The sequence below is a fragment of the Grus americana genome, chromosome 3 (assembly GCF_028858705.1).
Source record: "Grus americana isolate bGruAme1 chromosome 3, bGruAme1.mat, whole genome shotgun sequence".
In the NCBI taxonomy this organism is placed as follows: domain Eukaryota; kingdom Metazoa; phylum Chordata; class Aves; order Gruiformes; family Gruidae; genus Grus; species Grus americana.
Genome location: NC_072854.1, coordinates 97,281,810 through 97,303,977, shown reverse-complemented (window position 1 = coordinate 97,303,977; position 22,168 = coordinate 97,281,810). Strand labels below are relative to the sequence as shown.

At 36.4% G+C, this 22,168-nt stretch overlaps 1 protein-coding gene across 4 annotated transcripts in view; it reads left to right on the top strand.

Moving 5' to 3' along the window:
• Positions 1-19,145, top strand: part of PPM1B (protein phosphatase, Mg2+/Mn2+ dependent 1B) — a 63,807-nt gene extending 44,662 nt beyond the window's left edge. For 2 of the 4 annotated variants that reach the window (XM_054820759.1, XM_054820761.1), the window contains 3 exons: positions 5,289-5,400; positions 9,470-9,527; positions 17,309-19,145. In XM_054820759.1, coding sequence (XP_054676734.1) covers positions 5,289-5,400; positions 9,470-9,527; positions 17,309-17,338 — 200 coding nt within the window. In that variant the 3' untranslated portion in view covers positions 17,339-19,145. The other 2 variants (XM_054820758.1, XM_054820760.1) reach the window with 2 other exon arrangements.
• The last annotated feature ends 3,023 nt before the right edge of the window (positions 19,146-22,168 follow it).

Genomic DNA, 22,168 nt, shown 5'->3' with positions numbered 1-22,168 from the left:
TTCATGTTTGCATCAGTGTCCCAGTAATCTAGATAATTGATGTAACAAACCTTAATTTTTAAATATATATAAGAAGGCCTTCAAGTCATGATACAAGTTATGTCTGAATGCGCTGGTGTTGCGTGTGGTGCCTTTTCCTCTTCTTTAAATGGGACCTAAATTGAAATGGCTTGCATATTTGTAGGTTCTGTTGAGATTAAAGAGAGCTAATGGTCACTTCAAATGCTAACTCTAGGCACGTTTCTCAGAACTTGGCTTACATCCCAGGCTTCCTAGATGACACTAGTTAAGATAAATACCTATTATCTGCCTATGAGTAGAGTACATGAGCTGTTAATAGGTTCTGGGAGAGAGCCAGGAGCAGTTACCTTCACTGACAGCAGTCAGGTGTGCACTGAGTGGATACAAGTTAGTATTCCCAGCTCTTTGGTGGCTCCTCTCTTTATTAGCAAATAGGTGAAAAATGTATGGAACTGCAGTGTATTTTATTGCTTTCATAAGTGAATGTTAAGAAGCTTAGTAGAAAAGCTGTCAAATAACTTCTGATCAGAGTGATGGGATTAACTGAGAATGGTGTAGGAAGCACTGTCTGCTAGTAACAATGCAGTGTTGTAGTCTAAGTTACTACTTTAACCTATCAAAATAACTGCTTGGCAGAAGTGTATTTTAGCTATATTGTCATATTTAACAAATAGTACACACACCAAAAACAAGTGGAGAGTTTGTAGTCTGAGCTTATGCAGAGCCATTTCGAATGTAACTCAAAATGATTGTTAAGCTTAAGTGCTCCAGAGAAATTAGTTGCTTCAAAGCTTGGACTTCTGTTTCTTCAGCTCTTCTTGATTTTTATTTTTTTTCCCCACCCTGCATGAGTTCTGTGTCATTCTGTGTTCTGCTAATTGGACAGAGTGCAAGGCCTTTGAATGTCAAGTATTTAGCAAGGAATGAGAGTAGCATATCTATGATCTCAAGTGTTGGAGTAGTAAGGAAAAGTTTTGGAAGATGGGAACATCTTTTTGATCAGGAAAGGACAACTGCCATAATCAGTTTTGCACTAGTCTTTAGGCCAAGTGTAATCTAGAAAACAGTGCATAGAAGAGCTGTGCCTGAGAGATTTAAACTGCCTTTAAGTCTGAAAACTTAAAGCCTGGTAGATAAGTTATGATGTTAATAATATGGATTTGATAATCTCTTCTGGTTATTTTCAAAAGACAGAAGTTGTATTTCTTTAGATGTGTTCTAAATATAGTTTATACCTTAGGGTTGTTGTCTTCAGGGAAGTATATTCGTTACCATTTATTTGTAGTTCTGATGTGTTTTGAGGATCTGAATGTGGCAAGCTAGGCAGCTAAGTCCAAGAATCTCTGTTCAGTTACAGCAAGTGATGGTGTATAGTGATCATCTGTAGTAGATTTCCTAATGTTTAAAATACCAGACTAGATGATGACTGTTCCTTTCAAAAGCTAAATAATGGATTTTGTTAATGATAAATGTTTCTTTCTCTATTAAAGAATTAACAGCTCACAAGTTATGTACAGTTGATTGATAGCCAATAACAATTATATTTATACCTCTAGTAAAAACATGCTGAAACAAATCAGCTTGTCTTAGAACTACTAAGCCCAAGAGATGGAGATGTTGTCAAGAAGACAAGCTATGAGTTCTGTTAGATACTCTCATCTTTCAGTAAGCGACTGATTTAAATCAGGGCAACTTTTGGCACTTAATATAAAATCCTTTGGGACTTCCTGAAGCAATTTTAGTTTGATCAATGATATTTCTTCTTACTGAAAGTACATCGTTCAATACGGAATATTTTTCTGTTCTCTTGTTGACCTTAAAAATAACAGGTTTTTTTCACTGCTATGCTTGGGCATTTTAAACTTTGGCTTGGAGAGAAAGGTGGTGTTTGAGGCATGGTGTTGTTTAATTAAACAACTCTGTGTTCAAAAGGAATTTAATACTTACAGATGTAGCATTTGTAGTCTGGCTTTGTACATTCCGAAGTAGAATGCTGAGGTCCTGTGTATTTGTACAATGAGTTAATAGTTCCGTAAGGTCTTTCCTGAGTTACTAAAATAAGTTACTGTTTTAATACCAAAACAGAGTTTTTTGTTTTAACAGAGATGGTGTGGGGTTTTTTTTGTTTTTTTAAAAACAAACTCAGCAAGTGATAGTTTACAGAGATTTCTAGTGGAACAACAGAATACCAAAGCTCTTCTGCTAGTTTGGGTCTCGAGGTTGACAGAATGTGTATAACTGCATTCCAAAGCTGCCCATTCAAGAGTATTCTGAAATACTTAGGAGAGTATAGTTGACAGCTTGTGATCAAGTCATTTATGATGGTGAGCACAGCCGTGCTTCTGGTTTGAGTCACTTAATAGTTTAATTGCCGAAGTAATGCAGATGTGTTGGACAGTAGTTAAGATATGCTAGGTCAGGCTTTTCTTGCTGCCACTTTCAAATGCTACTTTCTGTTCTTTGGGGTTTTTTTGAGATCTGAAGTTTGGTCATGAGAAGAGAAAACTAGGCACAGAAGTCAATTCAGTTCTCTGATATGCTTCAGTTTATTTGAAAGTGTATCAGGCATGCAGATTTAAAACCAAACAACCAACCTGAAATGGTAAATAGGGACATGTGTTCCATGTAGATTTAAATAGTCTTAAAAGTAGCTCAATACTCAGTTAATACAGTGAGTTGGATAGTGCATTTTACATATGTGGAATATATACTGTATTTAAAACTATTTTGTCATAATCCTATAGCTGGAGATCAGAGGAGATGCTGGAACATAGAAAACTTCTAATGCTGCCTGGTTGGGGACTTGCATTACATAAAATTGAAATAAATTTTTTCTGAGTTTTCGAAATGCCTATCTATGCATTAAGTCTTAGGCTTTTGGTGAAAATTTTAGGAGTAAAGTAGTAGACTAGTGGACTTTCATGGATTTGCATATGATAATATCAGGAAATTTTTCTTTTAATCATCTGAATTACATTAGCAATGCAGGTGTAAAAGATTCTGCAATTACGTTTTGCACATTCAGGAGAAGAAAATTCATTGCAGGGTTATGCTTAGCATTGTAGAGATGAAGGTGAAAACCTTTAAATGTTTTCACAAATTTATAGGCATTTACGTTTCTTTCTCCAGTGGCCTTTGTCAAACAAATCCACAGTGTGTATCTGCTAACTGATGTGTAATGGCAAAAGGTCATGCTTGGTCATTGGCTTTATTCTTGGATTTTCTGTTAGGAAGTTGTTTTTTAAGAAAGGAGAAATGTTCTAGATGAAAGTATTCATCCTAATATCAGGAAAAGAAAAAGGAGATAGTTCCACCAGAATTCCTGATTTCCTTCTAGAAATGGAGAGAAGATGCTTGTGGTTCAATTTAACACTCCCTGAGAAGTGGTTACACAGTAAAAGTTTCCAGTGCCAAGCAATATACAGCAATCCTTAGGTGATTGCTTTAATTCTTTTTTAAGATATAAAGACCTTATGCTTGCATTAATACTTAGTAATTGCCTATTTCTATAGCCTTTCTTCTTATTTCTTGCTGTTTGTCTACTTTTCATGTGTATAGAATCAGATGTGCTCCTGGTATAAAAAGCAGTATATGCATAAGACACACTTCCTTTCAGATGTGACCAAGCAAAATTATCTTATAGTGATGCAATCTACTTCTAACTAGGTAGATCTGCACAAAAAAGAGAACTTGTGGCTGATTTGTGTGAATGTGTATGGAAGAAGTGATCAAAGTCTTAAGATTCAAATGTACATATTCAGCTGTCACTTCCTTTGCCAGCCATGATTCATTCTTAATGGATGGGTGTATGATAATATACATAAAAGTTTCATGGAAGACTGTTTAATCACTTCTAGTAATAGTATATCCAGCTTATTCATTGCAGAGATTGTATGGTGCTGACTTAAAATTGGGGCTTAGAAGCATAGTGCCTTATTTGTTGCAGGATGGTAAAACTATTCTAAAAGTAGAATTGCGGGGAGGGGGATCCTGCAGATCTCCCTGACACAGAGTAAGCGAGTACTTTGCAAGCACTTTATTGGTTTTACTAGTCCTGAGAGAATCCTGCATGTCACTTGCTTTCTAGATAGATGATAGACATCAAGAGAGGTTTAAGTACCAGGAAACTTGAGGTGCAGTCTTTAGAGTAGGTAGGTAATGCGCTTTTCTGCTAACTTCAGAAATTCAAATTGTAGCTGCTTCTAGCTTTATTTGCAGGTTCCAAATCAAGCATCCAGAATATAATCAATCGATTGTAAGAAATCTAGATGATTTGTTTATCTTTGGATAGTAGCCAGGATACAGACTCACTGAAGTGGGTTTTTTTAGGATGATATTTGAGAGGATTCATTCTCCTTAATTCTTTTGTGACTCAAAGAATTTTTGTCTAGAACAATGTCTACAGGAAATGGCACCCCATTCCTTAATTTAGCTGATTTTTCAGAAGAAAAAAAAATCTTTCTTAATGTGACACATGTATACAGCTACAGCTTATAGATAACTTGGTCAGCCTTTTTCTGCCATGGTAGTAGTTGAATGACTAGAGGCTGAATGGAGGCAGGTAGTTATGCCTGTGTGAATGTATATGCAGCTATTACATGTTCACCTTACAGCAGCTTTGAATAAGAACATGTGAAGATTGATTTCAGTTTAGGCAGTTCTATTCCAAGGCAGAACGATTTAACTAGCACTGTACTTGCGTGATGCTTCTGCTTTGAAAATGGAACACCATATTAATCGTCGTCAGTGCTATGTTCTGTTTTGGCCACTTGAGTGATAGAAGGATATGAAATAGCCCATTTTATTGCGTGATGGTCTTGGCGTTTATGCACTGGAGAGTCAGGACTTTGCAAGTAATACCTTGTATTCTCAGTGAAGTATGGCTGAATTCCTGGGAAGCATTGGCTTTATGGCGTGTAACTTCTGAGCATGTGTTGCAATGCAAAGGGAAGGTAACTGAACCAGACTCTTTCTGGAAGAGAACAGGCTGCTGTCTGCAGGGTATTTTCATCCAGTTCACAGTCTACTTCCAAGTTTTTCTGAGAGAGAGAATGACTAGAAGCATACTGGAAAGGCAGGCTATGGATCTGAATAGCTGTGTTCCACCATGCAAAGGCTATTTACCTGAAATGTAAAGAATGTTTTCCTGTTCACATGTAAACTTTTTCATAATGTCTCTGTTAAGTGATAGTATCTATATTTTAGTGTCTTAAGGAATGGGTGGTATTAATTGAGTAATCTGAGGACTTCTTCTGTTTTCAAATTAGAAATTATAGAAAAATCGGGTGAAGAAGGAATGCCTGATCTTGCTCACGTTATTCGTATTTTAACTGCGGAGAATATCCCTAATTTGCCACCAGGAGGTGGTTTAGCTGGCAAGTGAGTACAGTACCGGAATTTCTTCAACTGTTTAATTAACTGAAACAAATACTTTTGTTTAATTGTTTTAAAGCTTTCTTATTGTAATAGCTATACTCAAAGAAAAAAATTGCAGGTTATATTTTAAGCTAGTTTACCTTTTGCACTACATAAACACTTGTGTCACCATTCCCATTCTGGAATGGTAAGGGGAAACTGGTCATATTCTGGTATATAACATACTAGTTTACTATTTTCATATGACCATTTAAAAAAATAAAAGTTATTTATTCTTGGCTCTTTATTGCTTTATGTTTGTTACATTATTGATAGTTCTTAACTGGAGTATCAAAATACCAGGTCAATTTTCCTGATATTGTATTCCATCCACCACCTAGTGTCCATTATAAGTTTGGGTCAATGCTTGTTTGCTCAGCAAACATTCTTATAAGAAAATTGTTTTTCTTTGTTTAGTCTTAAACGGAATGTTAGATAAGCAAGAATATTGAACTAGGATATGCATTTTAAAACTTAATCGGAATAAACATTCAGAAGTTACATTGGTTTTCTGGGGAGGCTAATGGGTGATGTTGTAACAACCTATAATTAAAGATTTTAATGAACAGAATTTAGGATTGCATAAAAAATTGTTAATCTAGAATTCCCCAGACAGCGGGACCTGTTATTGTTCCCTGACATGGGTCACGTTGCTTCTGGAATCTTTGTATTTTTCAAAATATGAAGTCCTGTCCTCTGAGCATTTGTGTATACATCTGTTTTCACTGTGTGTACTTATTCATGAGCACTGTTTGCCATGATTATTTGTTTTTCTAGGCTTAAAAGTACCTGTACATTCTGGGCCTTTTTTTCCACTTGTGTACATTCCAGGCATTCAGAGAGATTGTGGTGTGCCTATTCTTCTTAGTGCCTCCCAACTGCTGAATGACTTGGTGTGTTTTGTTGTTTTGCTCATTAATAACTGCAACATGTACTGCTTCAATATTTTGGAACCTTTGCATATAAATTCATTTTAATTTGTTGTGACCCAGGTTGCTTTTTTAATGGGCTTATGTTCAGAATTTGCCTTTTGAAGCCTTTCTCTCCATTTTGACTTTTAAAGTCCTGCTTTACAGAAAACTGACTTCAGGAGGTGTACCTGCAGCTTCTTTTAAGAGAATAACATACAATATTGAGTAATGTTTTCTTGACCTTCAAACTTAGGACAAAGACAGGCAGTGATGTATTTAGTTAACTTTACTTGCAGGATTGAGCTCCTGAATGGAAGCTTTGAAAAAGTATGACTATACAACCCAAACCACATACCCTGTAACTTAAAACTTTTGTCCTAACAACAGAATAGTCTTTGTCTTGAGATCCTTATCCTGTAATGTTATCAGGACATGAAGAATTCACACTTTGTCCTTCTGTTTGAACTCTCAAGACCTGGCTGAAACAGGTTGCAGAAAGAGCTTGTCTGTGGCTGACATCCTTGGTTTTAACACCAGTTATAGTTGCTCCTGGTTTTTAATATATCTGAGCTGTAGAAACGCAATGTGATGTTACCTTGACTAGTGCAAACCTCAGGAACCTCTGAAGTAGCTCCACTTCTACTGGCGTTGTATACTTCCTTCAAGCATCTCACTTGTGTAGAAGCCTGTACTGGCTCATTCTTTGAGGCAGGACATCTAAAAGGGTCAGCTCTGCTGTGGTCACTTGGTGGTGGTGTTTTATCCTTTAAAATCTTACTCTTCAAAGACTAGCTTCTGGCTTGACTCAGGTCCCCCTGTAACTTTAAATGCTGCCAAAAGAATGGTCGCTTGTTGCTGAAGAAAACAAAAGTTCTGAGCCACCTTGTCACTTGGGTGTTAGTGCTTCCACTCAACATCCTGCCCCTGAATTTTCCCTTCAAAGGAAAGTACAAAGAAAGATGCTGTTCAAAGAAGTGAATTGCAAAGATAGGAAAATTCCCAAGGGCTTGAGTTTAAAGTCTAATTTAAACCCTCTGCAATGGCTATCTGCTGCTTCTATGGCAGCCTTGCTTGGACTGTCCAGGTGTTTTCTGTTACACTGGTGTGAGTTGCCATTGCTTTCCATGGCACAGACATTTGGTCAAAATTGTGCCGTTCCACCTCCACTAAATGTGGAACTAAATGGAGAGAACTCTTTCCTGTATCATCTGTGTAAAGGTTCAGTTTCATTTTGCTGGGAAGATCTTCAGTCAGCGCTGATGGATCCCAAGCTAGCTCAGCCGTGCAACTCTTTCAGAATTCTTATAGCATTGTCTTTAACTGATGTGCCCTTGGAGGAGAAGTGTTCTTCAGTGCACTCTTCGTGTTGGACATAATTTTTGAAAGTGTCACTACCAATTTAATTCTGAACTTCGTTCCGGGAGCTCATTCAGACACAGCCCAAAACCTTTGTGTATGAACAAGCACAAATTGCATACACACCAGTGTCTTGAGGCTTCGAGTTGTCAGGTGTATCTGTTGGGCCTTCTGCTTGTCTTGGTGTGGTGTGTCTAGGTAAATACCGATTTCATCGTCAATGTGTATTGCTCTGAACACATGATAGCAGGATGTCTTTTCAGTGTTGTACATTAGTGGCCATCCTGAGACTTGATGCACTGTCCCCTGCATTCACTGGTCCACAAACCATCTCTGAATTCTGAGTATTTTAGTAGATACTGTTTTAAATGCTGGATCGTGACTAGAAAAATATATTCTGATGCTGGACAGCACATACTGAGATTACTTGATTTATTGCTTTGTCTCGGAAGTCTACCTACTTCTAACATTCCATTTGAAAACCGAACTCTTCTGGTTTGAACGTGCTTTTGCTTCCATGGTATGAACATAACTCATCATACTAGAGCAGACCAAGGATTGTTCTAGATCTGTATCCTGTCCTCAGGATAGCTGAAAGTACATGTCTAGGGAAGAATATAAAACCAGGAAAACATGTAAAATACTTCCCCTATTGCTACTTTGTTTTCAGCTTACAGCTGAGGTGCTTCCTGGTCTTCTGGTAGTTTATGTACTTAGTGACTTAGAATTTCTCTGCCCATGAAGTTTAATATGTTCAGAAGGAGCCTTAGCAAACTTTTAGCATCCCCAGTATTCTGGGGCAGAAAAGGTTCTGTTGCATCAAAAGTCATCACTGCATATTTTTGAGACATTTGCCGCTGTTTTCATCTGATGCCCTTGTGCTCTTTGTCTGGAAGAGTCAACAGTTGGTGCTTATCCATATTCTGTAAAACATAATTTTTTTATAGATCTTGGCCAATTCCAGACTTGAGTCTTCATGTAGCAGTTCTTTTTTTATTGAAGCTGTCAATAACTTTGATCATATTTATTATACTTGTCTGAACTTTTCCCGGGTCTTACTATGATTTGAAAATGCAGGGACATAACCTTTTTCTTCTCAGAAGTCTGTTTATACTTTGGGGTTGGTTTGTTTGGTTTTTTTTAATAAGCTTTTGTGCTTATTTTGCCTGCCTGTGAAGGTGTGGCCTTATATGACATTGCCAGAAAAAAAAATCTAGCCAAATGGCATTTGGCTTTTAATAAATCTACAGTGTGAATAGACACTAGACAACACACCTCAGAGGTTGTATACTCTGGGCACTGCACTTCAGAAGTTCATAGGCAAGTAGTAACCTGTGTATATGTAATAAAAATGTGAAAAACCCCAACTGTCTTCAAGTTTCACATCCAGAAATAAGGCAAGAAAAGCAGCTAACTTGAAGAATTTTGTTATAATAAGCAAAACATAAATTTAAATGTTACTTTTGGCAAAATCTGAGTATGCAGCTGAAACTTCTAAAGGTGTAAAGGGGTAAACTGTGGGGAGGGTAAGGTAAGAAAATATTTTGCCTTGCTTAGTCTTTACAAATCCTGACTTACTGGTAAATCCCCAAACATCATACTGAAAGGAAGTAGAGACGCTGAGAGTGGACTTAATCTCTTGAAGAAGCAGGTTCAAAGGGTTTAAGATGTTTTGCCTTTAAAGTTATTACTGTGCTCAAACTTATTAAGTTCTCAATGTTTTGAAATACTTTTGTGCTTAATTTTTTTAAAACTTCTCTTTTTAGGCGTAATATTATTGAAGCTGTGTATAGTAGGCTGAATCCACACAGAGAGAATGAAGGGGTAAGTTCCCATTTTGATTGCTAGACCTCTTTGTTAATGAGACTGTCAAAGTAGTGTCCTACATTAAGCAAAAGTTTACATCACTGTCAATAAAGTATTAGAAACACAAAATATTTATTGTAGCTTACTGTTCATTTTGACCTTGTTTTGGATGGATCTAATGCAGAACTTCATCCACAAAAAAGACAGCAAACTAATACCCAATTCTGAAAGACTGCTTAAACATTTAATTGACTACTGCTTTTTTGGTCAAAACTGTGAGTCAACAATGCAAGGTTTTTCTAAATTATAGTTTATTAGTGTAAAAAAATTATGGTCAGCATATTCATTACTTGACTAGCTATTATGTCTGCTGTTGAGATCTAGTAGAACAGGGGGCAAACACACAAGTGTGAAAGACCTTGGTACACTGAATGTAAAAGCTGATGAGACTAATATTTTTTAGAGTTTACACTGTCTTTAAATATCCCATGTGCAGTAGTCTGAGGAAAGTGTAAAGTGATTTTAGTTTACTTCAGTTCTGATTTCTAAAATGGCTTACATTATTCTGCCCAGTTTCTAAATGTTGAATTTTAAATAGTGTGTTGAAATATGGTTTACTGTAACTTTAAACCTGCTTATTAGGTTCTTCTTCATTTTCGTATAAAGAGTAATAACTGGTGTTCATATCAGTTGGCAGTTAAAAAAAAAATCATTGCTTGTACGCATGTTGTCATTTCCTGTAGTTTATGTGAACTAATCTGTAAAGGTACCATTCATCTTCTAATAAATCCTTTGTCATGTTTTTTCTCTTCCGAGATGGCTACAAGGTCCTCAGCCAGGTAGTCATTACAATGACTGGTGTTGGGGAGATGTCAGCTTTTAAATACTTTGAAATGACCAATTGTGTGCCTTGAAATTGTGAGGATGCAGTCTCACCACAATTATTACTGTGTTTCTTCCACTATCTTCTCTTGGCTGCCTATATTTGGTTTATTCTTTTAAGTTAGAAAGCTTGTGTAGGTGGAAGAGGCCACTATTCTATTAGAGTACAAATAGAGAAGAAATATCTAACTTTTTTATTGTTTAGGATTTGTTCCTCTTTTTAGTTCAACAATAATACAATATACACTTTTCATTTAACTTTCAACAAATTGTGCAATAATACCCCAAAACAAGCTAGACAAAACTTTCCTCTTTTCAGCTTCTTTAGTCCTTCAGGAAACTCTGCACCTCTGTCAGCCTGCTACTGTTTTTCATATTTAGCCATAATTTTGTTCCTGCTTTTGGGGTAAAGTTATTGGTGAAAGTGGTTTATTTGAAGATTATGGCATAGGTTTTATAAGTTGGTTGGTCTTTTTAAGAAAAAAAAGTTTGTCAGTGGTAACTTTCTAGAAATATCAGATGCCATAGTTGCATTTGTGATCCGTCTTTCCTAAGCCCAAATTTACTTTTCAGTTGCCATGCAAGCTTGCTGAAAGTCCTGACATACAGTACAGCATTCTTTTGTGTATTGGCTACTTCTGTGAAAATCTTGTACGTCATCCATTATAATTTAATAAAACAAGGTAACTGAATTAAATAAACAAGTTATTTATAAAAGAATATAGCCCTTCTTACGATTAATAGCTTTGACCCTTTATTGCCACTAGAATCCCTGGGCAGTTGTTTTGAGTCCTTTTAATTTGGCTTCTTTAATATGAAGCGTGAGCAGTGCGCTCAAGTCTACCTTGTAAGCTTTACCTTCTGTTGGCATTTAGTGCAAATCTCGATAATGATGTGATTTAGATACACCGGATTAAATTGTAGTTTGATTGTGTGGTAAGATGTCACTTGCCAGTCAGTACCTTTTCTTTCCATCCGAAGTGATTCTGATGCAAAACAGTTTGAGAGGAGGATGCACTATAGATGTGATTCCTGTTTGCATTTTCCTAGCAAGCAGGAATTGTTGTCTTACTGTCCTTGAAGTGGATGAATGTAGTGGGCCTCATCTCTGAGGTGATGAAAACATTACTTCCTTGCTAGCCTTACTCAGTGCCAGGTATATGGTGATCTTAGTCTTTTGAACTGAATACTTTAGTGCATGAGTGGGGAAAAGGGAAGGAAGCTGTTCAATTACTCAACATCAGACTCTCCACAATGTCTACACACTGTGATAATGTTGCTAAACATCTCGCATTAAAACAGGAAGCACAGGTACAAAGGAAACATACAGTACATCCCAATGATGATATTTCCAAGGGAAACCAAAATCTAACTAATAATGCCCCTGTTGCAAACTAGTATGAAGCAAGAGTGGGTCTTCATACTAAAAATTACGAGCTGCAGGCATAAATGCTGAGTCTGCAGAGCATTGAAGGTGCACTGACTTGCACTTGAGAATCTTTCCCTGTGTGTAGCTAACAGTGAACACGTGGCTGTTAGCGCGTGGGTGTAGTGCCGAATGCTGCTGGTACTAACTAGACAGTCTGCCTGTGACAGTCATCTTTGTCTGATGATTTTATATAAGGCTAGAACCATTTTTCTACCTTGACAAAAAAAATGTAATTAATTAGTGTAAAAATACTAATAATGAGTAAAAAAATTAAAAACACAAAACCTCCACAAAAACAACCAAAACCAACCAGATTAACTTTTGCACTTGAGAGCATGACTTCCTTCTCAAGACTATACTTTTTAGCATTGAACAACTTTAGCTCCCCTGGCTTACTGTGAACTGGATCATAATAGCTTTGCAAATAAATTCTTAGAAAGTATGTAAATCAAAACCAAGGTGGTATCTTTTTCTAGATTAACTTCATTTTTATTCAGCACTGCACAGATTCCAGTTAGTGTTGTGTTTAGAATTTTTTTTGTCATCTGAGCTAGTGATTGTGGAATAACTTCTTCCAGTTCTTCACACGTGCATCTTCTGAGAATCTTTAACATATAGCCTAAGTAAGGATATGTTGTGTAGAGTGAGAAACTGAGGAGTGAAAGAATTCTTACTACAGCAGTATTCAGAGATCACTAGTGTGGCTTCAGGGTATAGCAGTCATAAGTTGGTTTTTTAGGAATCTCAGCAGAGTGCAAGTATTTTGTAAATCCAGGGCTGGAGAGAGCCCTGCGTTGGGCTCACAAAGAGCAACTTTGCCAGTGTTTCAGCAGAGGGACTTTTGCTATAAATGTGGTGGCTTGTGCCTTTAAAGGTGTGAGTGAAATCATAGAAATCTGTTGTCTGCTGGGACTTGGTAGTTTCAGATCTTTAAAGGGATTTTAAAAGAACTTCTTCATAGCTAAATAATTGTTACCACTGTAATGTCACAATACCACCAAGTCAGTGTTCTATTTACCATGTTAAAGTATTACTCTTTCTCTAATGGCTCTGTTTCTTCGACTATTTTTTAATGTGCTCCTACGAGTACGAGGCTACTATCCAATTAGGCTACTTGGGTGTATACTTAAACATAAGGAACAATGTTAAAATTACAGTGGCTGTGTTAATAGTTTCAGTGGTATTTGTTTGAAGCTGCATTTGAGTATCTTGCTTGAAACCAATCATGCTTCTCTCTTGCTTTTACTAATGTTATACTGTGGCACTTTGCTGTATCAAATCATATGTCATTAAGGGCTGCCACAGATAATTTTAACAATGTAAATGGACAAAACTCTTACACCCTTAAACACTGTAAATCCTGTAGTAGCCCTTTTTATATACATAATTTAACAGAGCAGAACTTGCGTAAAAATTGTGAATGCTTATGTTAAATATAGCTAGCAAAAATGTATTCTTGTTTTTTGGTCAGTAACACTAAGTTGAATTAGAACATGAAGGAAGCCAAATGCTAACTTGCGCAATAATGACCATTTTCAGGCACCTGTTCTAGTCACGCATCATTAGAGAGAAATCTGTATTATAGTGTATAGTATATAGAAGAGGCAGTTTCTGTCCTACTGTTTGTGGGGTTTCTTGTCTGCTAGCACTGAGGGAGATGAGGGATACACAAAATAGCCTGCCATCAAACTGGGTGCAAAGCAGGATGTGAGTTTGAATACCAAACACTGACAGCACTGTTGCTTCAACTCCTGCTAGCATTTGAATTGTTTAGGGGTCTCAGAACTGCTATTATATTGCTTATTGCTTTTAGTCTTCAGTGTGGCATGGGAGCAAAAGTATTCACTTCAACCTGCCAAAAGAATTTTTGAAGACTTGAATATTGTGAAATGTGGAGATTCAGGGTGTATATTTGCTAATGTCAACCTCAGAGCAACACTAATGGGCTGGAGGAACTATGGAATTTAGATGTTCTCTGAACTTTAAGAAACTGGAATTCTTCAGTTGTGCTGCCTTGTTTAATATTAGCTAGATAAATACAGATAGTATTTTTTGTCAAAGCCTAAGAAATAGGATACATCTGTAGCCTCATCTTGATGCCCTGAGTTTTCCCTGACTTTTTTTTAATGCCTCATGAGCACAGTCCCGCTTCATCATTAAAACTGCCTCCTTTAACTTGCTTCTCCTCACTGGGCTCTTGAAGAGCTATCTGAATATGAAAATGCTAGTACATGGGAGTCAAAACATCTCAAACTAAGACCAGCAAACCACAGTGGAAGTATGTCTCTATGCAACAAATTAAGCTTAGAGGGATAGCATTATATGCACTAACATTCATTTTTGTGCTAAAATTGTCCCCTTTTTGACTTAGACTATACTAATGAGTCTTGGAGCTTCTATTCCAGGAATATTACAGCATCCAAAACCCTACTGAACCCAAGATATTGTCTTAATGCTGCTATTAAGCTTGTAAATGAGTGACTGCAATACTTGTAGTTTATGAAGCTTTTGGACTAGATGACAATAAAATGAAGTCAGCATGAGAAAAAGGCAGTCTGGATTTTGCCTCTAATGTATTGCAAAACCTGCCAGCTTCCAGAGATTCAGTTCCATTTGTCTAGCTTGATAACTTGCTAGATATTAATAATTTAAAATGTGCTATTCCCTTAAAGCAACAGTACTGCTTTAGCACTTAGAAAGTTAAAATATCTAGTATCAGTCTCAGCACTGTAATAGGTGTGCAAGTCTGTCACAAAAAAAACACCCAATTTTTCTCAACTGAATGCATGTAGCCAGATAGGTGGCTTGCAGATGAGACCTCCATTCCTTGATCAGTGCTTACTACTCAGGTTTTGTGCTGTAGGTTGCTAGATTTTAATTTGAATTAGGTGTTATACCTGTTAATTTTTCTAGCCAATATGCACATCTGCCAAAAATAGTGTCTTCTGTTGTTCAGCCACCACCGCTCCTGGTGCTGATAGGTAGCTGCACATTTCTTTCATGGCAGCATCATGCATGCAAAGATTAGTCTTTAATGTAGAGGGATTGTTTCCTAAAACATTTGAGTGCTTATTTTGATGTGATGCTTCAACTAAACTGCTAGTACTAGTTATCTGTTCTCTTTAGTAAGTTTTTCATGGGACTTTGTTGCTATTGGCTGTGCAGAAATTCACAATTAAAGATATTGACCTGATGGCTAAAGAAGCTTACGTTTTTGCATATTTGTCATTGACAACTGACCACGGTTGTGGGGGAATATCGACTATATTCATCAAAAGCCAATTTGAACCAAGGTGGAGTTAATTGGAGGAGGTACCATGTTGAAACTGTCTGGCTCAAAATAAATTGAAATTATTAAAAATGCTGTTGCAATAGGTGTTATTTGTTAAATTATTATGTTGCATAAAATAGGACAGTATCAGCCATGTTTGTCTAAGATGTGTGTTGCTAATAAGGTGGGTTAGATTCAAACAGAGCAAAGCTGATGTTTTTCATTCAGAAAAAATGTGTTGTTTCTTTTTCTTTTTTTTTTAAATGTCGTTAGAAAATATCCTAGTTTAACTCCTGATTTTTTTGGGGTCTTGAATCTTAAAAAAAGGACCCTGGCGAAGCGGAGGAAAGTGGAACACAGGGAAAATTGGTGGAAGCGCTCAGGCAAATGAGAATTAATCATAGGGGGAACTACCGCCACCTTCTGGAAGAGATGCTGAGTAGTTACAGGCTAGCTAAGATGCAGGGAGAAGAGTGCACTGCTGAATCAGCTGCAGCATCTACTTCAGATACTCATGCTGGACCCAGTGACCCCGTACCAGGCACCCACACAGAATCTGGGAATCACCTTGCTGAAATACAGAGCTCAAACGAAGATTGAGGGATGAATGAGATGAGCGATAAACAGACATAATGTTTTACATAGCGGATTTAATGCTTCGCTTCACTTGGCGTCTTTTCCTTTGTTTATATCTCAACATTTGTCACATCTATCCTAGAAATCTGTTTGTTTTTACTTTAGTTATTTGTACAGATTGTTTATACAAAGCTTTTTTTTCCTTAGAAGTTCAACTACTATAGTACGTTATAGTAATTGCATCTTATGTTGTGTAGCAAGCAGTTAACTTCTCATTTGGGATTTTGATTCTTTTTTTTAAATCCTGTGACACCAACAACAGGAATCTGACATGTTAATGCAAAAATAAATTTTAACCTTTTCTTTTAAGTGGATTCTTAAATAATAATTTTGATGGTATATGTTTGCTAATTGTAAAGTAATTCACATTTTAATCGTATCTTTTGTGCAAATTAATTGAATTATACAAATTCTTCACTTTTTCCCCAGCATCATATACTGCATGTTTGTATTTGAATTGTGTATAGTTTATATTACAAACTAAATTACAAAAGCTATTACATTTTAGGTTGTCACTTATTCTTCATGAAATGTGTTTGACTTTTTTCCAATTTAGATTGTATCCACTGTTCATCATAAATATCTGTTTTCTAGATGACTGTATTATTACTTCCCAGGTTGTAGCATAACATATATCCAGAAATGAAAATGTACTTAGATTTAGTACCTAGTGTCAAGTTCTAAGAATTTGTGTTTAAGTCAAAATAAAGAATATGCTGTGGAATAATATCTGTATGCATATGGACTCTTTTAAGCAAGTAATAAACATCCTTTGAAATGTTATCATTCTGACATGACTTGAAACTTTTCAGAGCTTCTGATATTAATTCATCATGATGTTCATTAATTTCTACAAATATTTGAGTAATTTTGGGTTTGGCACATTCATCATAATCCTGTATTTGGCAACATTTCTCAGGCTCAAGTTAAACAGCCATATAAATGAAAACCCGGCTCTTCTACCTAAGTTTACCTTCTATCCAATCTTTTCCGTGTCTTCTGGTGTATGATATGTATGTGTACGTGCATTTGGGTAGATCAGTGATAATACTGGGAATTTACAGTGGTCGTAACTAATCTGCTAATAAGTTAAATCTGGAATTCTTCTGTCAGTGGTCAATTCATAATATAACACTTGCACAAAAATATCATTGTTCAAAAATAGGTATAAATTTCACTGCCTTAATGAAAAAGAGCCTGCGGGAGTTTCTTGTGGACCAGGAATACCTGAAGAGCTGAGTTCCTTAGTATTTTATAGATTTTTTTTTTTTCTGTAGTCCATAGACGTAGTATCTATTGATAGCTATGACTTAGTGCAATTTTAGATAATATTTGGTTTTAAGTCTTTATGCTATAATAGCTTTACTGGGTTCATGTTTTGTAAAAGTAAATTCCTTCATGAAGCTGAAGAACAGAGAATGTTTGTGTGTGGAAGTGAGCAGGTATGGGGGAAGAAAAAGGAAAATGTCATCTGTCTTGCACTAGTATTCTGCTTAATTATGCCACTGAAATCCAAAGTGCAACAAAATGTTTTCATTTGTATTGGTGAGTAGTAATATTTCTCCTCTTCTTTCCCTGTAGGGTGCTGGAGATCTAGAAGATCCGTGGTAGCCTTACAAATCTACTAAAATGCTTTTGATTCTGAAAGGGGGAAAAAAAAAACCACAAAACTTTTAAATCTGTTTTCTTCAATACAAGGGAAAAATTCTGGTGGATTTCCAACATTTTGTGAAATGGGCAGAAAGATATTAGAATTTTCCATCATTTGTTCATTTTTGTGTTCTCTGATATTGCCACTCTTAGCATTGCCTGTACTACAGTATTTTTACCAGCCTCAGGCATACTGATTACATCTGTAAAGAACTGTGGCCCTAAGAAGGAAGGAAGGAATGATTCTCTCAGCAAATCGGTGTACGTACCTGAGGTGCGTGGGATTGTAGGTGTGCTCTGAAGATACACTATGGCTAAATGAAATGTGGAACACACAAGCATGAGAGTACAAGTCATTGTTTGAGACGTTACTTATTTCACTTTACCGAGTTGGAAGGCTTTGCAGCTCTGTGGCTTGGAAGTAATTTCAATTGGGCAATACGCTATCAGATGTGTAATTTTTTTTTGTTTTTAATTTTCCAGTTTTACCTGTATTACCAGACCGTTAGGTTTCCCTGCGGTGTCCAAATTGTGATATGTTGCCTACTGCTTGCTTGAAGATACGTGTATTTGGCAATAATATATGAAGATTCTAGGCATCTAAAAACAGTAAGAATTTTACACATGTGTACAACACACCCTTAAACTCTTGCTAGAGAAAAATCTTTTAAAACCAAACTGATGAATTTATAGTTAGTAGTACTTGCTTTGACATCTCTCACAGCTGCAGGTTTTTTTAAAAAATGCTGAAAATTTGCCTTTATTATAATGTAAATTGTGATTATTTTTTGTTCTATATGTGGTTTTCTATAGTTTTTGATTTTTTCAGCTTAAGATACAGACAGAAGTCTTGTGTAATATGGGTATAATTTTTAATTGTTTGCATTATTTTCAAATTTCAAATTATCACTTTGAGATTACTATAAATACACTTAAAATTATCTATTTTAAATTAAGAAAATATTAGAGATATTTTCATGGGTTCAATGACCTTTCATTTTATAAGCAATGGGCATGGTACAGAGTGGCTGTCATGTAAGGTACTTGAAGATTCTTAGTTTAATTCTATTTTTGCAATAACCTTGACTTTTTTTCTGACTTCTTTGAGTTGTGCATGTAATGAGTCCAGTAAATGCTGAAAATGGGGAAGAGTAAAGTATTTATCTAAAATAAAAGCTATTGGGGAGGGGAAACAATGAATGTATCCATCTGTACATGATTTACATGCTGTGGATGCCTTGTAAACATTTTCCTATTTGTTTAAACTGTGTTTCAGCGAGGATGTGATTGCCCTGTGTGTAGTTTTAAGCTAATGACAGTCATCAACTGGTTTTGTGTCAAATGGAATTCATGGTATTTTTCTGTAACTTTATCCCCATGGTGAGTCTGTAAAAAAACCACACGCTCTTTCATACTGGTGCCGAAGGCCACCTTTCCCAATCATTTTGATTCACTGTGTATCTGATTTATTATTTTTTTTGGTCTAGAGATTATTGCCACAGTATATTTTATTTATTCATTAGATTTTAGCCTTGTAAGTTAAAGTGTTCTAAATGATGATGTTAACAGGTATTTGTCCCTTTACTGGTTTTTTTGGGGTTGTTAAAAGATAGGGAATGAAGAATGCAAAATGGTTTATTGTTCAGACTGTCCGCTCTGGTCCAACCCTGTACTGATAGTACCTTCCCAGTATGATATTGTGATGTTTCATACAATACAGTGAACATAACCAACTTGTTATCTTCAATAAAGGATTGCTAAAACAGTGTGATAATGCTTTATATTTTCTTGAGAAGGATTTATCAAGAAGATGCAAGTGTTCCATGTAAAAAGATAATCAAATAGGATTGAAGAGGTGGCTCTTAGTGATGGAGTTGTTTGTTCTATAGGAACCATGGCTGTCTTTCTCAGTAAGCCAGAAGTCTCAAAGTGGGCTTCTCTGTGGGAGATGGAAGAGCACAAACAACATGTAGAGCTCTGAGGGCAAATCCATCCCAAGTTCAGCTGGAATGAATCTTATTCCAGCTGCAGGAAAGCATTCATTTAAAGTCTAAAAATTCAGCTTAAACTTGACTTTGTAGTCAACTCCTTTCTTGAAATTTCTTAAAGATCTGAGGCTGGACCTATAAAGTTTTACTTTTGTACAGTGTTTTGGATAGAAAATTCTCTAATGTTAACACTCTCATGTTAAAACTTTCACTGATTTTTTTTTTTTTTTAATTTATTAATGAAGTTTTTTTAGCTGGAGGTGGGGGGGGAAGGAGGACTAAGTCCTTCATGTTATTGATACTGCATGGTAGTAACCTGTCTGAATACTTAGTGTTACTGTGGAATGGGTGTATTTATGAACAACCTGTAGACTTTCGAGTCTCTTAAGCTGTTCTTTCAATTCTTTTTGTTGGACCTGCTTGGTACAGCATAACCCCTGCATGCTTTCCTCATGAACTGCAATTTTAATACCGTGTTCCATTGGTGAGAGCTCTTGTACTCCATAGGCTCCAGTCCTATGAACACTTCTCTGTGTAGCTTTTTGCATCATGTGGATAGTCTCCCTGAAATAAAGGGGTTTACGCTTTTATTGTATAGAAGTGAAGCAGGCACACAGGTTCTTCAAAGAGAAGGACATTGCCTGCATGGCTACAACAAAATGTAAATCAAGACCTCTTTTTTTTTTTCCCTCTAAATTAGCACTACTTTCCAAATTCTAATCAAGTTTTTAGTTTAATCAAAATATTGTTCAGATTTCAGCAGCCTGGTGGGGGGGAACAACGATTTTTGACTGTGTATTCTTAGTGTGAGAAGTCGGAGATGTTTGATAACATTTGTTCACGTATTTTACTATATGCCATAACCTGTCACTTTTAACATTTGTTTTAAATTTACCTTCTCTTTATTAGTTATCAGGTGGCAATATAATTTAAAGATATTTCTGTAGAATGCTGAGAGTGGGGAGTGTCTCTTCCACCTCAGGTCTTTCTGAAATGTCAAATTCAGCTTGATTCTTTTCTTTTTATTTTTATGACTACTTCTGTAACAAAGTAGTCTGTGTCAGTTCTCAAATCTGCTCTCTGATAATCTTGAGCAAAATAAAGATTTGCTTTAACTGATCCTCATTAACATGTTAAATGGAATAGGGAATAAAGAAATGGATGCAAATACAAGTGGATGTGATCCTGATCTTCTCAGAAGGTTTGTGCAAGAGCTTAACTACAGTGAAAGTCTCTTCTTGGTAGAATGGATCTTCATGTGCTTATTTGAGCCTGTATGCAGACCTTTGCAGGACTTGGCCAAAATATCCATATTGTTCATGCCCCTTATGTGAACTGCTGTTGTTATTTAGGTGAAGGAGTAAAAAAGAAAGAAAAAACAAAGCTGTACACTCAAAACTCAAAATAGGTTAAGATGTCAATTCTTTTAACACATCGCAGGCTTAGCTGTTAGTGGTTAGGTAGCTTCTTGGTATCATGTATAAAGTGGAGTTAAGTCAGCCACTTCATCTGTGAGCTTTCTCATACTGTCAGCCATAATCACTGGCTTAAATCTTAAAAAGCAAAATTAGCTCCAGAAAACCAGTCATTTTTCTTTGGCACTTTAAAAAAAGGTTTGTGGTGGAAATCAAAATCAATAAGAACTTGAGGTTAGCATTGAACCAAGCTTCAGTGGGCAATTTTTACTTCTGGAAGATGAAGCAAAAAGCAATGCTGCCTGATGTTAGGTATTGGGTCTATTCTGGCAAAAAAGCCACAGTGCCAAGCAGTTTTTAATCTATTAACTAATTTGAGTTGTTCTGGGCTAAAAAGCAAATTTTAGATTTAAGGATTGTCTACTGAAGGCACGTTGCTTTTAGCTCTTTATAGGTATTTTTAGCTATAAAATACAATTGGAGAGAGGCTGCTCTACTGGTGCGGGTGAGCAACTGCATGAGATGCTCCCAGAGATGAAGGCAATTTGACAAAACCACAAGAGAGTACCCAAGTCACTGAACTCTTGCAGTATAATCCAGGTAAGTGTGCAGTTTATGCAGTTGAAACTCCACCTGGGGTCTTAGATGTCTTTGTAACCCTTTTCTCAGTGTGCCCATCTGATCTCGTCCTGCTCGTCTTTATTTGGACTGTTGCTGTGCAGATCTGACTTAGCTATATGTTGCTTTTACCATCTTATATTCCCACCTAGCTGCTGCTCTGTTGATCAAAAGACAAGTAGCTTTTGCAATTTAGGGTTACTGTGCCTCCTTTTTGTGTTTAGCTCCCTGGTTGAGCTCATCTCTCCCTTCTGTCAGTCACTTTATTACATGCTTAATTGGTGCTGCTGTGCTTTGCCCTTTTTACATCTGAATGGTCGTGTTCCCCCAAATACCTTATTTTTCCTTCAAAAGCCTTCTTAAAGCTCTCCTTTGCTGTGATGCCTGGATTTAAAGACTGATTTGGATCATTGAGAACTTCCTTCTCCATTGATGTGTACTTCTAGCTTCTGTCCTTGGCTGTCTTTATTTGTCTATATGCTGCTTGACTGGGAAATTCCAACAGAAAAAGCTTTGCTGTGCTGTTACTGCAATTAGTGACTGTGAATTAACACCAACTAATGATTGCTTGGTACCTGCTTTTAAAACTTACCAAAGACTGATAAGGATTCAAGTCATGGGGATGGGCTTCTAGAGGGAAAAAAAATGAAAACAACCTCTATTCTCCATCAGTTTGGTAATCTTTCTGGGAAAGCAGTTGCCCTTGCTAATGAAAGAAGCAAAACACTCTGTAGCAGGAGGATGCATTCTGAAGACTTGTGACAACTAAT